Source organism: Triturus cristatus, chromosome 7 (assembly GCF_964204655.1).
Source record: "Triturus cristatus chromosome 7, aTriCri1.1, whole genome shotgun sequence".
NCBI classification, from domain to species: Eukaryota; Metazoa; Chordata; class Amphibia; order Caudata; family Salamandridae; genus Triturus; species Triturus cristatus.
Window position 1 is genome coordinate 999,657,261 of NC_140590.1, and position 18,168 is coordinate 999,675,428.

At 44.5% G+C, this 18,168-nt stretch overlaps 1 protein-coding gene across 6 annotated transcripts in view; it reads right to left on the reverse strand.

Moving 5' to 3' along the window:
* MEIKIN (meiotic kinetochore factor) overlaps positions 1 to 18,168 on the reverse strand; it is a 446,824-nt gene that overhangs the window by 146,930 nt on the left and 281,726 nt on the right. For all 6 annotated transcript variants that reach the window (XM_085614472.1, XM_085614470.1, XM_085614469.1 and 3 more), the window contains exon 9: positions 11,887 to 11,981. In XM_085614472.1, the coding sequence (XP_085470598.1) occupies positions 11,887 to 11,981 (95 nt within the window). The remainder of the gene's footprint in view (positions 1 to 11,886; positions 11,982 to 18,168) is intronic.

Below are 18,168 nucleotides of genomic sequence, written 5' to 3' on the forward strand. Positions count from 1 at the left end.
TCTTATTTTATTGAAAGCACAGTGTTCTTTTTGTTACAATTTTCAAACAATGTTGCGTTAATGTCGCCATTTTAACACAGACTTAAATGTAAAAACACTTTCTATGTCTATGAACTGTGTTGCTGTGACAACCATGGAGGACGGTGCCTTGCCTCTTGTATTTAAGTAGACACTATAGAGGGACCTGATGTAGTGAAGAAGACGGTTGTATCCGTCGAAACGCGTCAGGGCATCCTTTGGAAATAAATATTTCTTTGGTTTATCATCCCACGGTGTCAGCGCCTGTCTTCGTATGCCTGCAGCACAGGACTGGTTCAAATATATATATATATATATATATATATATATATATATATATATATATATATATATATATATATATATATATATATATATATATATATATATATATATATATATATATATATATATATATATATATATATATATATATATATATATATATATATATATATATATATATATATATCTCTTATGAATGTATATATTGCTATATTATTTACCGTGGGACTCCCACTCCGACGACGGGGAATATTCAAGCATGTGAATCTATGAAAGACACCCCAATACTGGAGAAACATAACTAACTACTATGGAGGGGCTCAAAGTCAAAACCAGGTTCAAATCCTATTAGGGCGTGACAAAGCGAGTTAGAGGAAACCTATTTGTCAGTTCGTTCAGAAATCTCATCACTACAGTTTACTTGAAGAGAGACGGCTGATCGGGAGGCACAGAAAAGTCAATAAGGCTGCCCGCTGATGGTGCCCACTTCACAATTCTGCTGGGCCAAAGAGAGGGTAAACAGCGAGTATCTTCTACAACTGAGCCATCTTGATGGTTCACATGACGTTCAGCACACCAAGTGAGGTGTTTTTTAGCCTATGGCACAGAGGATCCACTTTAAGACCCTGTGTCTTTCCTTCAAGATCCTCAAGTGGGCCTCTCCCCAGATTCTTGCTAATCTTCTGGTGCCCTACGTGCCCTCGCGTTCCCTTAGATCCTTAGGTCAAAACCTGGTGGTGGTTCCACGGTTTAGGCTATGTAAGGCCGGAGGCCGGTCTTTCCGGGTTTTGGCTGCAAATTTGTGGAACTCTCTTCCGCCCCACATGCGTGAAATGGATGAGCTTCTGAAGTTTAGGAGGGCTATCAAAACGCATTTGTTTCCTTTCTCACTTTAGTACTTTGATCTGCGCGCTTCTGCCCTTGTACAGCTTTGTTGTGTTGGGACCTTTCTTTAAGCGCCGGGACGCCCCTTGGCTGGGCAGCTGTGCGCTAGAAAAGTGTTTTTAACATAACATTTTTTTTAACATAACAGGAGTCTGATTCACCTTCCTTTGTGAAGGGATGACGAGCAGAAAGGATCACACTGATTTCCTCCAGTGGCAACTTGAAAGAAGTTTGGTGTTCCCACTCAATCTCCAAGCAGGTGTAGGCTCAAAGTTGGGGTGCAGAATATGTCACTCCAACTGAGAGAGAAAATATGTCCTGAAAGGAACACAGAGGGGGGGGACAGAGAGAGGTGCATTAGGTCTGTATACAACATGGTTCTCAGCCAGTCAGTCGAGATGAGAATGACATGCGCTTGGTCTTGGCAAATCTTCCTCAGAACTTGAGGTATCAAGGGTATGGGAGGAAACATGTGGATTAGCGAAAACCTTCACTTCAACTGAAATGTATCTCCCTAAGTATACTGGAGGGAACAGCACATCGGACAATTCACATCGTCGTGAGGGTCAAAGAAATACACCTGAGGTTTGCCCCAGTGGGCAAAGTGTCCTGAACCGCCTTTGGATGGAGAAGTCACTTGTGGTCAGCAAGATGATGCTGACTGAGGCTGTTGGACCTGGTTTCCATAGAGCCAGGCAGATAACTACAGACTAGCCCCATTGCATTCTGGTACACCCAGTCCCATAGCTTCAGCGCTTACAGACAGATAATTTGAAACCTAACTCCTCCGTGATTGTTGACGTATCAAATTGAGGTCATTTTGTCAGTCCGGATCTGGATGGACTCAGGGTGAAGAAAAGGGAGAAAGGCCTTGGGTGTAGCTGAATTGCCCACAGTTTGAACATGATAAAGCCTCTGATATTGGGTAACCTAGATGCTTGACCTATTTGAGGGTGGACACGTTCATCAGTACCAGGACCACAGTAGGAAGAGGACAGAAAAACATCACTTAAATCAGATTCTCCTCTGCTGACTACCTTTTAGTTTTCAGAGATTGATATGGTACAGCTTCTTTTCTGGAGACAACAATAGATCTCCCTATATTATGAAACAGAGTCTAGAGGATGCAATTTCCTAAAGACCGAGCTACTTGTTCAGCTCAGAATAACTGCTCCAAAGTGGCTAAAACCCTGCAGACTAAAAAGACACCACACTGCTTTTTCATTTTCTGTGACGCCGTTTGCACTTACATGTTGCTGCTAAAATGTTAATCCCTCTAATGTACCTCAGACTTTAGATCTACACTGTAATATTCAACTCAATGAGATTGTTTTTATTTTTACCGCTTGGGTTTTACTGATTTTATGCAATACTGCTCTTATATTGTTCAGAGTTTTACTAATCATGCAATAAAGACTTCTAAAGAACTGTTAGATCTCCCTTGTGCTGGAACCATCACGCGCGAAGGCACTCCTGGAGAGTCGTCATGCGCCAACGTACAAGTAACTAAGAGGATGCTAAGCCAGCAGGTCCAGCATGCATAGGACCGTCAAGAATGGAATCAGAGCTTCTGCCCAAAACATCAGAATCTTATCCCGAATGTTCTGACACCTCTGTGGAGGAGGAAAGTCTCACAGATGTGTTGCAGTACTGCCCCTATTAGTGAGGTACAGGAAAAGCCGGTATTTGTGCCAAAAACACGGTGCATCGTGTCCCACTAGCGTTGACAGACACCAGTATGTTCCTCCCTGCAGGTCTCCTCAAGTAACCGCTGAGGCTTTCCTCTTGGATTATGCATTTTGACACAGGCGGGGAAGGAGGAGATGGAGCTGGCATAGGGGCAAGAGGAACCAGCAAGAGCCTCAGCAATGGACCAACGTCATACAACACCAAGAGAGGCTCCATCAGAAACAGAGGGATGCTCAGTGCCAAAGTTGGACCGGTCGGTGTACTCCAGAGAGGAGCCCTGAAAGGTCCAATGGGGCTTGATGGCATTCAAGAGGGGACCAAATATGCCTAAACATTTTCACCATAGCATGGAGGAATAAGTTCAGGCCAGTCATTGGAGCTCTAAACTTTGGGTAATCTGGGGCTAATGTCGTCAAGGGCCCTGACAGAGGCAGGGCCTCCCGAGGACAAATACTCTCCTCTGATTCCACCTGATGAGGATAGAATGGAGGCACCTACCCTTTGATTTCAATGATCTCCTCTTGTTTCTTGGAGGACTTTGATGATGGAGAAGAGTGGAAAATGGAGCAAGATCTAGACAGCTGTAGAGCACGACAATTTCCCTCCACTTCTTTGACTCCTTAGAGATCATCTGGAGGCACAGGTGAAACGATCTGAAATAATGCCTCAAATAGAGGCACCACAGACTGTTGACAGGTGGGTCTGTGGTCAACATCTGGCCATCACATTTGTGTCAAGGATAAAACCCTGCTTTATTTTGGTAGAAGTGGAGAGACGGGCACAAACCCCTAAAGAAAGGCACTATTTTGAAGTAGGTAATTTGGAGATCAAAGACAATTACCTCAAACCTGGGGAAAGAAACTCCTGACCCATGTTAAAAGGTGTTAAAAACAAAAAAAATCACTGACGTCAGGGCGCTGGGGTGGGCAATGTGTCTGGTGTTGAGATGAAGCAAGTGCCCCTTACAAGTGTGGGAGAGCTGTCATAAGTTTTCAGATCCAGTTTGGCGATTCAAGAGGGGAGGAATCTGTAGGAAGAAGTATCTAATAGAATAATTGTGTCAATGATGGTTCACAGACCACCTACACTTTTCAAAATGTCCACCTTTTCAGGTTAGTCAGTCAGATCCAGCATTCCAACTGTTCATCATTTAACTTGGCAGTCTGGCTCATAAACTGCTGCAATATGGACATTTAAACCCTCCGCAAGAATGTTTGGACATATTGCAGCTTCCTTTTAAACCAATCCACAGAGTTGCCCTGCAACATTTATCCTGCAAAGCAGCTTTTCTTGGAGTCATCACTTTTGCACCCAGAGCTGGTAAGACTTGGGAACTATGCTGTAATAAACTGTATGAATGTTTCCACATAGAGCACATTGTCATCATGGGGAATCAACCTTTTCAAAAGCAGTGTCAAACTTTCACAACAATCCGACTATCTTGCTTCAAACTTTCTTCCAAAATTTCTCCTTTCCAGCAGAGATCTTTACATTCTCTGGAGATTAAGAGGACTTTCATGTTCTTCCAGGATAAATATGATATTAAACAGGACACCATCTTTTCACCAATTATGGGTGTATTTATAAATATGTAGCCACTACGAAACAATCTATTTCTAGATGGATTGTCCATGCATATTGTTATGTTATCATAATGTTAAATTAAGCATTCTACAAGTGGTAAAAGAACAAAACAAATATGAAGAGCAGCCACATGAGGTCCATGCAAGCTTTTAGAACAAATTGACTGGCTTTGAGGTCTAATGCTTAATGTGTTAAACTCAATAGGCGAAATATGGTTGATTGATTATGGATTTAATCAGTACTTTTGTATCAAAAGGCATACTTCACAAGCAAACACATTCTTAACAACTACAAGTCGCTTCATCTGGGCCCTGTAATCCACGTTTCACAATTGCGGTTTAATAATACACAGCAAAAAGAACAATTTACATGCGCGATGGTCAGATGAGTGCGCCATTTGTTGATATGCCTTATTACTTACTTCATTCAAACATAATGTAAATTTGACACCTCAGATGAATTAAATGTACAGAATCCATCATATGAGTACTGTAAGTATTGGATCTCCACACTAATATGAGCCCCACATGAACTTCTTATTAGGAACATGAAATTACTGATGAGAAGGAAAACGTTTTTTAAAAATAACTGCCTCTACTTTTTCTTCAACATGCTCTTTTTTTTTTATAACAATTTGTATTAAATGATAAAAGCGCAGAGTCATCAATACAATATCACAGTGACTTTCAAGGAGCACATAATACAAACAATTGGTGCCAGCATGTAATAGGCATTAACCAGTCAAGGGGTCGGCGAGCCTGGTTCTTTCCATCGCCATATCCTCTGTCGGAGAACTGCAAAGTTCGCCTCTAAAGGCGTTCCACTTTCCCCACTTTTTGTCCCATTTCTTTGTTTATAAACCTCTTTCTCTGCGATCATACACCTGTCCATTTTTGACACCCACTCGATTGACAAAGGCCTCGTGTTGGATCCCCAATGCATCGCAATTGCACGTTTCACTAGTAAGTATCCCAGTGCTACCCATTGCTGCTCTATGCCCGTCAAGTCTGTGGCCTCCCATATGTTCAAGAGCCCCAACCGTGACGACACTGAAATATGCTTACCCAGTGTATCAGTCATTTTTTTGGTTGCGCTATCCCACATGGGCCGTATGTGTGGACAGACCTATAAGATGTGATAAAATGTACCCGATTGGCCGCATCCCCTCAGGCATAACACATCCGGACGTCTACCAATTCTGGCCAGCAGGACTCCGGACAAATAAGATCTATGAAGTATTTTTAACTGTATCAGGCGGAAGCGATGATTTATCGCTGTTTCCCTGGGGGACATCAGCGCAGTCTGCCACTCTTCATCGTCCAATAGTCCTATGTCAGACCAATGTTCTCGTAGAATCTGAAAGGAGTCAGGTAAATTATTGCATAGTTTGCGATATGTGCAGGAGATGGCTTTCATCAGGAGTGGCTCAGAAAGTAATCTGTCCTCCAAGGGGGAGGAGTCTGGCAGGGAGGAAAGGTCCAGATCCTGTGCGAGGATAGCATGCCGGATCTGTAAATAGCGGAAGACCTCACCCTGTGCAAGAGCATATTTCTGTTGCAGGTCCCGAAAGGAAAGGAGTTTTCCCTTACTGACCAAATCCCCCAGAGTAGTGATGCCTATAGTGTCCCACTTGTCGAACCCCGCGTGGAAGCTTAATGATCCCAACCTCTGAGAGGACCACAATGGTGTGGCTTTTGTAAGTTTGTCCGCCCATCCCAGTCGTTTGTTGGCTTTATGCCATATGGCTACAGTTTGTGCCATCGGGCCTAAGTAACGGTTCTTTTGGGCCCTGCTGTAGAGAGCGCCCAAATATCACTCCTGACCCGTCTGGTAGTGTTCTAGGTGGAAGGCTGGATTCGCAGGGAATCCGTAAAGCCAATGGTTAACGGCCACCAACTGGGAGACCCAGTAATAGAGACGTAGATCTGGAAGAGCAATTCCCCCGTCATACCACCCTTTTGTGAGCTTTCGGAGAGCAATACGAGGCGCCCTTCCATCCCAGAGCAAGAGACGGAGTTCTCCTTCTAAAGTGTTAAAATAAGAGTCAGCAATGGGGAAGGGGATATTTGAAGTACATATAAAAATATAGGGAGCACTAGTATTTTAAATAAGGCCGCTCTGCCTACGAGGGAGAGGGGTAGAGACCTCCAGTGTGTAACATCTTCGTGTAGTCGTGTAAGAGGGCCTAGAAGATTGTGTTCATAATCTTCAACATGCTCTTGATAAACATATAGAAAATTTCCTTCTTCACACTTTATAAACAGTGTAAGTATGGATGATTTCGCAATTATTTTATATGTTTATTTTTATTATGTTTTGTATATCTTGGAACTATACTGTGTGCACTGCCCCTTAAAATAATGTTGTGGGAATTATCTTATGTTTCTGCTACCATTCACCTAATAACTTAAGGCTCTTTAAGCCCCTTTTTTCAAATATAATTGCAGGTTAGGACTCACTATGTTGGTACAGCTGCTGTTCAATAGGGGACCCTGATCATTATGACTATCCACTAGTGGGATTAACATCACTTTCTTGTCAGTTTATTTAAACGTTTGTTATCAGTTTCTTATCAGTCACGAATTAATGTATTATGTCGTTAGTATGACATTTTTATTGATTTTCTTTTCTGTATTCAATGGTTATTTTATTTTCGACTTATTATACGTATATACCTTTAATATTTTGTGTTTTACCCTTTGTTCATTCCCATTTCTTAATTTCTGCTTTTTCTTATTTCCAACTTTTTTTTTTGTCAAAGTTGTTTTTATCAGCAACAAAACAACAATACAGGTCATGACATATATAATATCACAGAACGGACCGGCAAGCGAGGAATAGGAGAGTGAAAGGGACAGACCCAGACCCGGACGTAGAAAGGGCAGGCTTCACCAACAATAATGTAAGCTAAAATAGGGGTACAGTAGTGCGAAATATGAGGCGAATCAGGCCTTGAAACTATGCCCTGGGTATCCCCCACGTGCACAACCTATAGTCCAATAGTCCGGTGTCCGCAGTCTATGTAGAGAATAAGAGTCCATTCAAGCCGCAGCCTCTGTGCCATGGAATATCAAACTTGTTTTATAGAAAACCCAACTCCCCACAAACCCTCCCCCTCCCACCCCCACTGGGAAAAAGAGAGAAAGAACAGAAAGAAAGGCGAGAGCAATAGAGAGAGAGAAAGAGGAGAGTCTCAAGGAGGGAATCCGGAGATCCAGGGCCGGAGGCAGAGCCATCAAGGGTGGGGATCCGGGTAAGGCCCCATCCAGGCTGTGCCGTGACCCCGAAAAGGACTACCAGGGGGGTCCCACTAGTAGCGATTTCAGTAGGCTACAATTGGAATAGCCGCAGCCCCCTAACCTGTGGCGGGCAAACAGCCGCCGGCAAACCCCGAGAGAGGAATGTCACCAGCGGGCCCCAGTTAAGTTTGAAAGCAGCATAGTCATCTCTAAAGATATCCGCCATTCTCTCCAGACTTAGAAGACTCCAAAGGCGGGAGTGCCACATCGAGGCCGTGGGAGCCACCTGTTTCTTCCAGTTGGCAGCGATAGCCACCTTCGCCGCCCCCAAGCAAAGCCACATAATGGCCTTATCTGCTCTGGTCTGGTAGCACAAGGAGGGGTCTCGAAGGCCCAACAGCGCGGTCTCAATAGAGGTGGGGATCGGGTAGCCCAACATAGTCTTGATTTGCACCAGTATCTCTTCCCAAAAAGGGCGAATAGTCGGACAGGCCCACCAGATGTGCTGAAAGTCCCCCAGTAACCCGAACCCTCTCCAGCAGCGATCAGAGGTGCCCGGGAAGATGCGCCTCAGTTTAGCTGGGTATAGGTACCAATCTACCATCACTTTCGTGTGTGCTTCCCTTAGTTCTATTGAGTGGTTGTGTTTCGTGATGTCGGACCATAGCGCCTTACATTCCCGCTCTCATTCCCGGCCTATTCACCACCTCTTCCCATGTAGCCTGGAAACGTGGGGTCGGCGAGACCACCGTGGCCAGAAGATGACCGTATAGGAAAGAAATTGCCCCCTTCATGGTAGTGGTAGATCGTATAAATTTTTCAAACGGGGTCTGGGGCCTAGTGATCGCCATCTGCATGGCAGACGACTGGAGCCAGTGACGTAATTGGAGATATCTATAGTGTTCAGTTTGCGGAAGGCTAAAGTCAGTCCGACATTCAGAGAACGACATCAACCGAGAACCTCTAAGTAGATGCCCAACCATTAAGCAACCGCCCTCCTCCCAAGCAGTGAAAGGCCCCCTGATGAACGCCGGCGGGAATGGGGGTATGAGGGGATGGAAAAGTAGTCCATCGATCGTCCTGGGATAGAGTGTCCCAGACTCGTAACGTCGTTCTAGTAGGCGTACTAATGTACGTGTTAGCTGGCCTATCTTGTTTAGGGCACCAGACCAGATCCCAGATCGTCCGTCCCGCAATCGACCTATCCATATGTAACCAATGTTTATCGGACTCCCTTTTGGACCATTCAATCAGCACACGCAGCTGCGCCGCCTTGTAATAGAGGTGGAAGTCGGGAAGGCCCGCACCGCCCGCAGAGCGGGGCCTCCGTAACATAGAATACGACAGGCGGGCTCTCCCCCCTTGCCAAATGTAACGGGAACAGAGAGAGCGCATGGTCGAGAAGAATGAGAGAGGGACCTCAATGCGGAGGGCCTGAAATAAGTGGAGCAGCTTCGGCAGGACAGTCATTTTAAGCGAGTGAATGCGCCCCAGCCAAGAGATAAACAATGGTTTCCAGCGCGCCAGATCAGCCTTAATGTGAGCAAGAAGGGGGGGGGGGAAGTTAGCCCTATATAGATCCTCCACTGACGGCGTAAGTCGAACACCCAAATATTGGAGTGAGTCAGTCTCCCACCGGAAAGTCGTGCACTGCTGCAGCCGCGGGAGCTCCTCCGTGGGTATCGTAAGGTTGAGAATATAGGATTTGTCTAAGTTGATCTTAAATCCCGCTACCCGTTCGAAGCGCTGCAGCTCTGCGTGCAGGGTCGGGAGTGACGTGGCAGGGCGAGTGAGGGAGAGGAGAACGTCGTCCGCGAAAAGGGATATCTTGTGTTCCTCCCCCGCAAACGGGATACCCGATATCTGTGGGTTGTGGCGTACGGCCAGCGCTAGTGGTTCGATGCTCAGGGCAAACAAAAGGGGGGATAGGGGGCATCCCTGCCTCGTGCCTCTAGAAAGGGTAAAAGGCGCCGAACATGTCCCATTGACCTGGACCCGCGAGGTAGGAATCCGATAGTTGGCCTGAATCATTGCAATGAATGGATCGGCAAAGCCCATCTGTCGCATAATGGAGAATAAGAATCCCCAGTCCACCCGGTCGAACGCTTTTTCAGCATCCAGACCGACCAGGAGAGCCGGTATGCGCCTTTTGGAGGTTTCTTATTTCCAACTTTTTACCTCTCCCGGTAAAATAATCTTTGAATATCTCATATTATGGTCTTTATAAACGTACATTGTTCTTTTTGCTGTGTATTATTAAACAGCAATTGCGAAACGTGGATTACATGGCCATGATGAAGCGACTTGTAATCGTAAAACACGTTTTGGCCTGTGAAGAATGCCTTTTGATACAAAAATTTTAAATAAATCAATGATCAATCAAACATATTTTTGAATTTTGAGTTTCACTTATTTAAGCACACGACCTCAAAACCAGTCAGTGTTTTCTTAAAATTTGCACAGGACTGGACATTGTTGTCTTGTAATTTACTTTAAGGTCTGTGTCAAACCGTTTAGAGAGCCTCTGTTCCCCTCCCCTTCAACTTTTGTAGCAAACAGTTTGTACAACATATTATTGTCTTGATTTGGATTCCAAGGCAGATACCCAACACTACCTAATCGCCGCAGATTAGAAAAGAAATGGAGTATTTCTTTCTCAGGATCCCTGAATTCCATAAGAGAACTCACTTATATGCCATTGGCAGGGTATGATGAAATACCAGTGGAGTGTTATTCCTTAAAAGGGCAATCAATAACAGCTTTCCAGACATTTCTGGCTGGCTACATAGACCTCTTCACTTCAAATTTTTCTTTAAAAAACGTTGTTTATATTGGTTAAATATAAACTCGGTTACGCTGTCCGAATCTTTCCTTTCAGTTCTTTAAAAATCAACTTGTAACGCACGTTCCATACACGCACACACGTATGTATGTGTCTGAGTGCGAGTATAAAAAATACGAAAAATTGTGCTCAAGGATCCCATGCATGGGACGGACAATTCTGCGACTTTAAATATAAATTCTCCAGAGAAGAACTGCTCCTTCAGGCTAGACAGAGGAGGGCGACCACAAAGTCTCTCAATGGAACAAATGTTTTTGGAGTCGTTTTCAGAACTTTAAGTGATTAACATTCTCCTGAGGTGTCACTGCGGGATCACTACAAAACATCAAGCCACCATTACCTATACTATCAACCGCTTTCCACCAAGACTACCAGAATTTGATTCACTGCAAAAGACTACAAATTTTGTTAAACAAGAGCTTCACACCACAAATAAAGTTGACCTTTCCTCAGTAAACCTTATAGGTCACACTCAACATCTTTTACTCTCAGTTTTCTTCATAAACGTAATACTAATAAAGGCTTTCTCCATCATAAGGAAGACCATGCAGGCACTTGCAGTGTCTGATTCAAAAATCCATGCTAAAAATACAGCTGGAGATCCTTTTCTGTAGTTTACAACCCACTTTTGGAGTACACTTCTAATATTTTGGGGATTCACAAATATCCTTAACAATACTCCCAAAAATGTATGAACAATTTACAAGGACTTCTCCAACTGCCAAACGTTTATTGATGTTTTTTTTCACTAGTTGGAAACGCTGCAGGAGTAATTTCGTCTGAAAAGTAAGTTTCACCTTTTATCTTTTTTTATGTATTAAGCTGCAAAGTGCTAATCCTTCAGACATTAACAGCACCAAATTTTTTTTAACTACATCAAATGTTGTCAATCAATACAGAATGTCAAGGAAGCAAATAGTGATATCACCAAGGATGGTTGATAAATATATTCCTTCTCTCTGTATGTCCAGTTCGACTATTTGTCTTAAATTGAGTGGCTAACATTTTACTCTTCAAAAAAAGGTCTTACTTCTCTAGGACCAGTGAAAAGACGCTTCTTTTCAAATGCTCAGTCACAGCAATGCGCAAAGTCATCTTTTACAATATGATGCTTGAAATTCAATTGGAAAATGATAAGGGAAGTGGCTAGTGATGACCAGAAAGACAGTCTGAATGTTGTCACGGTTTTCGTTTGTACCTGGGGTTTGCAAATTAAACTAGAAAAGTTAGTTATCTTCATTGCTACATAATAGCACGCTGCAATTCCTCTGAAATAAAGCCATCTAGGACTAACACAAAACCAAAAACCTTGACTACACAGACTGTTGTTCTCAAATCACTCACATTTTTACGAGGTTTCACAGGTCGGCTGGGAGTTGCTCTTCGTATACTTTTAGGTGTATTCTCCTTTTGATGTTTCATTTTATACAGATGTTTTCCTACAAAAATGCAAGAGTGTTAATTTTTGTAGCATGAACACTTATAAATGGATAAAACAGATCGTCATGAGGGTGTACTATCTGACAACGGGAAACAGCCTTTACCACGAAGCATTTTCCACGCATTACGTTTACAACGATACACTTACCTCGTAAACGTCTTCACAACGCGTAATGCTTCAACGACCATCTTCACCACGCAAGCAACGTCATCACGGAACAACGTCATCCTAATCCGAAAAAAAGCATCAGTCCGTTTTCAGTGTCGGCGGAGACCTGCGGAAAAAGGAAAAAAAAGAAGAAAGGGGGTTTGGGGGGGGTCTCCCCCCACAAAAAAGAAAAAGCGGAGTAAAGGTAAAATCGAGGTAACGGCAAAGCGTGGAAAACACATTCCGTTGTAACGCATGCGTGGTAAAGGCATGCGTTGCAACGGAATGCGTAGTAATGACATATATTCTCTGACAACAATCTGACCACATTACACCAGCTAAACAATTGTTTGATAATCTGAGGCACACTTTAGCCAGTTCTTCAAAGTCACTGTGCACCATAAATTTAATAGGCACTAAGGATTACCATTTAGCAAAATGGGGCCTCAGCACGAGACAGTCATTGATGAGACCAGCAAATTCGAATCCTGAAGTGACTTTGGGGGTTGCAAATTTGCCCGATTACAAGATGGAGACTGAGTGTCTACTTGGAAATAGAAATTATTACATAAATCAGATTAACTGCATTCAGTTCTTATGGTACTGCCTTATTCTTGGCCATATTTTCACCTACAGATTTGGTTGCTTTGATCCACCGGGTCCCACGGGGAAAATGTCTGTGCTTTCATTTTTTAGGTCTCGCCTGGCGAAAGCAGCGCATGCGCTACCCTAGCCAGCAGAGCACCTTTTGTAATTAATTCCGCGAGGGCTCTCATGCACATGTCTGCAATGGACAAAGATGGCTGCTCTCGCCATTTGTCCATTGCAAACAGCATGCGCGTGTCCCTGGGACTGTGGACAGTCCCATGCCATTTTGTTGCCATAGCAACAAAATGCCGCTTTGCATGTTTATTTTTATGTCAGCCCCCCTCCCCCGGGCACAAGCAGGCATCCACTTCTGTCTTTTTGCTGAGATCAGCTGTCCTCACAGAAGTGGATGCCTCCTTGTGCCCCGGGGGAACTGCAGGGCAGCCGTTAGCATTTGCAATGCAATAGGTCTCGCATTTATGCGAGTTTGAGCTATTGACATTGCAAATGACAATGACTTTTATTTATGTTTCAAAAACGAAAACAAGAATACAAGCCATTGCTATTTGCAATGTCAATAGCTCAAACTTGCGTAAATGCGAGACCTATTGCATTGCAAATGCTTGTTCTACATTACTTGCAATGCTGATGGGCCTGGTAACTCTAGTGTCCAGATCCATCCAATATTAACAGAACCTGTAAAGGGTGCCTTTATTTGTGAATCAACATATATGGTGGATTAAAAGTGGTGGATGCTATATGCCACCCAAGGAAAGCCAATACTGAAAGTTAGATACTAATAACATGCAAAATATAAAATGATTGAAAGCCAGTACGATTAGACTGAGAGGGTGTGGGGTGGTGAAATAACATTTAAGCTAAATGCTTTAAGCCTTTCAATTCTACTTTCGTAAAATGAAACCAAGGTAAATCAACAGACAGCACCACAACTAGATCCTTTTACAGTTTGGTACATTTTACAAAGCTTTTGGAATATGGTAGCTTAAACCTATGCTCTACAGAGATGGAACAGAACACAACTGGTATGTTCAGTGCTACGCCACACTATGAGCAGATTTACCAGCTTGCAGTAATAGAATTTGGGAGGGTCTGGATGCTTAAAAAGATGACTTCTAAACTCTGAATGGAATCTATCAATGTTTGCAATAAAAACAAGCATAGGCATAGCCAATAGGTCTCGCCTTTAGGGCCTTATAAGTGTTTAGCCAGAGCTATTGACTTTGCCAATGTCTTTAAGCTGTGCTGTAGAGAAGTGTGGCTGCTGTGCAGCATGCTAAAACGTTTTAAGAACAAAGTGTCAAAAGCATTTTTGCTACCTTATATATGACCAAGAAGGCATTATGTACAACTGAACGACCATATTAAAAAAAGTATTTACAATAAAAAATTCTCAGTTTTCTTTTGTTCTTGCAATGCTGGCAACTTGTTTCTGCCTATTCCAATGGTTGTTTGTTAAAGCTTATTTTTTGAGGGGGTATAAACAATCGGAGGATGAAGGTTGGGAACTATTACCTATATTATAACACTAGCAGCGGCCAGACACTAGGGGAGAATCAACAGATGCCAGATTTCGAGAGCAGGCTGAGGTGGTGTTAAAGGATGCTGAGGTGGTAGTGGTGGTGGTGACTGGTGCGGAGACGATGCTGAGGTGATGCTGAATGATACTCCGGTCTTGCTGAGTAATGATGATGTGGCAGTGTACTAGTGCAAAGGCGATGCTGAGTGATACTGATGTGGTGCTGAGTGATGCTGTGATGGCGCTGAGTGATGCTGTGGTGGCGCTGAGTGATGCGGTGGTGGCGCTGAGTGATGCGGTGGTGGCGCTGAGTGACGCTGTGGTGGCGCTGAGTGACGCTGTGGTGGCGCTGAGTGACGCTGTGGTGGCGCTGAGTGACGCTGTGGTGGCGCTGAGTGACGCTGTGGTGGCGCTGAGTGACGCTGTGGTAGCGCTGAGTGACGCTGTGGTGGCGCTGAGTGACGCTGTGGTGGCGCTGAGTGACGCTGTGATGGCGCTGAGTGATGCTGTGATGGCGCTGAGTGATGCTGTGATGGCGCTGAGTGATGCTGTGGTGGTGCTGAGTGATGCTGTGGTGGCCCTGAGTGATGCTGTGGTGGTGCTGAGTGATATTGTTGTGTCCCTGAGTGACGCTGTGGTGGCGCTGAGTGACGCTGTGGTGGCGCTGAGTGACGCTGTGGTGACGCTGAGTGACGCTGTGGTGACGCTGAGTGACGCTGTGGTGACGCTGAGTGATGCTGTGGTGACGCTGAGTGATGCTGTGGTGACGCTGAGTGATGCTGTGGTGACGCTGAGTGATGCTGTGGTGACGCTGAGTGATGCTGCTGTTGCGCTGAGTGATGCTGCTGTTGCGCTGAGTGATGCTGAGTGATGCTGTGGTGGTGCTGAGTGATGCCGTGGTTGCAACCGATATTTGTTCCGGACAGCACGGAAACTAACTGAGGCTTCTGATTACCTTCACCCATTTAAAATCACAAAGACTGCAACATGTAATTCTATCATAAAGATTATTTTTCAGTATCTTATTGTGAATCATTACACTGCTACTGTATAGTCCTTCGGGACTTCAGTGCGTGTGTATGGAGGAAAAAACATTTCAATAAAAGGCATTGTAGTTAAATACAAATTGAAGCGAGGCGTTCGTTATAAAACACCTTTCATTTAAGCGCCAAAGGAAAGAATCTGTGGGTTGGGTGTCACAATATTCTGCAAGCATCCATTTGTTTGTGCCTTTCACGCAGTTTGATGAAACATAGAAGCGAGGATTCGAGTGAAAGTCCTTGGGTTTTACAGCCAGGCAGCCTCGAGGAGTCATCTCCTTTGGCAGTGGACAGCTCGCTCCCTCCCTTCCGGAGCCTTGCATGTCCCCGAAGGAGGTCCTGAACCACGAGCACTTGTGTACACAGTGTTTGGTAGGGACCTGCAGGCAGGATGCGTTCCCTAGGCAAGGCAAACAACGTGGAAGGAAAGGAGACTAGAATGTGCTAAGCCTAAGCGGAAAGAAGGTAGTATTGCACCGGGCAGAACAAAAAAATTTGCGCAGGCTCCGTAAGCGCCCTTCACGATTAAACATAAAGCACTGCTTAGAATTCTTGGACCTGTAGGCCTCATTTTGTCATCGGAAATGCAAAACTACAATTCCAAGATTGAAAGGGTCCTTCAATGAAAAATAAAAAAAAACAGAACAAGCAGACAGTTTCATGCATGATGACACTTGGTTATTTGACAGTATGTATTAAAGCAGGGGTGGGTTACAGCTTGCCTGTTGCTTGTTACAGAGTGCTCTGCTTAGCCTGCTCAATTAAAACCTACCACTGACCTCGGATGATTCTATAGGAATTCCATAATCAGTGCCTGAGATTATGAGTGTGTTTTGAGGAAAAAAGAGGGAACGTCTTCTAGCTTGCTGTGTCCCCGCGCTCATTTCTGTTAAGTCTACAAAGTGCCAGTTGGAGCTTAGCCTCGGTGGTATGCTCGTTCAATGTGAATGAGGTGAAGAGATCTCCAGTAAACACAATTATTTGCCACTCTCCTGTAGCTGTTCACTCAGATAAGATTTGTTAATGCGCTTGGAAAGCACGCCTCACGGACGTCAAATAAAGGCTGCCAGGGCTGCCACGTCCTTGCCTTTGGTAACCATGGCTATGGCCCTACTACAGTGACTGAAACACCAAACAAGCATTGGCCACAAAAGTCATCACGATCACGATTGCTGTGAAAGCGAAAGTGATCGCGATGACGCAGAAAGGCGTTCCTGAGTGCTGCTGGCTGGCCTAGTGCATTGCGGCTGCACTTAAAATACAGCGCCCAAGGAGCTCTGTTAACTTTCTGCAGTGCCCACCCACACTTAACCCTTTCCGCATTACCCTGCAGCAAATGAGAGGCTGTGGAGGAGCTCTTGGCGGGGTAAGAGGTTAATTAACTGTGATATCATCAGAGAGGTGTCAGTTCCGCTAACTCTGGAATTTTGATGAATTTGCGTCACTGCTGTTGGATTGTTCGAGGGCCGCTTTCATGAACGCGTTCTCTTTTTCAGCCCGCAGAGATTCATTCCCCTTCAAATGCCAGTGTTTGCCATTAATTCAAGCCGATCGTCAATAGTTTTATCTCGTGTCATAATGTGACATTCATTCGATCATGTCCACGGTGTACAGGCAGAGCAGCCTGGGAAGGTTTCACTTTACACTTCCATAATCAGTAATCTCTGAAGCATGGACTGAAACGAGAAACGCTGCATGTTCTGTCTGTCAGACACACGCGACATTAAAAGGGAACAGCAGGTAAAATCGTCCTCGTTTAAACTCCGTGTAACGCTGAGTTCAAAAGGAGACCACTTAGCAAATCGGTCATTATAAATCATGGCAATTATAAAATCTCAAAGAAAGACCAGTGAGCAATTTTCATATGTCATACTGCCCCTGGGACAAATTTCGCGGTTTCTGAAATCTCGCTGGCGTCGAGAAAGTCGGCATGTCCTTCAGTGAAGTGGAAGGCAGGCAGGCAGCTTTAGGGAAAGGAACGGGCTCTACTCGGGGCCTGTTACACGAACTCCAATGAAAATGCAATGATGTATATAATTTGTGACGAAAAGGCACGAGAGGCAGAGAATGTTTTCCTAACAATAACCTTAGCACTAGGGTTGGTGCGTTAAAAAAAGTATTGAATTTTCATGCCAGCATTCAGTGGGCGCACTGAGTGATATTTAAGCACAAAATCAATTTAAAACAAGCATTGAAAGCGTGCGTCATCGCGATCGCTCTGAAAGCGAAAGTGATCGCGATGACACACGAGTTTTCAAAGTGCTGCTGAAGGCTAGCGGTTTGCGCGTGCACGGTCGCGTGAACGCAAGCTCTAGGCCAGCCAGCAGCACTTTGATAACTCACATACAAAATGTCTCTCCGAGCCAGCGCATGCGCTGGGCTCAGCGAGACCCAACAAATTAAGACTCCTTTAAAAAATGACGCAACTGTCTTGTGCTATTTTACACATTTTATGCTGCTTAGTTTGTTTGAAAACTGCCTACTTTAACAAGCATTTGCAATGCAATAGGTCTCGCAGTTAGACGAGTTTGAGCTATTGGCATTGTAAATGACAGTGCCTTTTATTTATGTTTTTAAAAAAAAAAAAAAAAGCATTGTCATTTACAATGCCAATAGCTCAAACTCGTATAAATGCGAGACCTATTGCATTGCAAATGCTTGTTTTTCTCTTTCAACTTAGGTTTCCCAAATGAGCCAGCAGCAAAAATAGCCTTGGACGTCGTGAAGGAGTGGCTGCGGGAGTACCACAGTGAGGTAGGAAGAGACAAGCTGGCTTGCGGTCTGACTCCCCGAGGATGCTGCTAGCCTCCAAGTTGCCAGAATGCAACGTGAGGCGGCGCGCGCCGGTGAAACCTGGCCCGGCCCGCTAAACA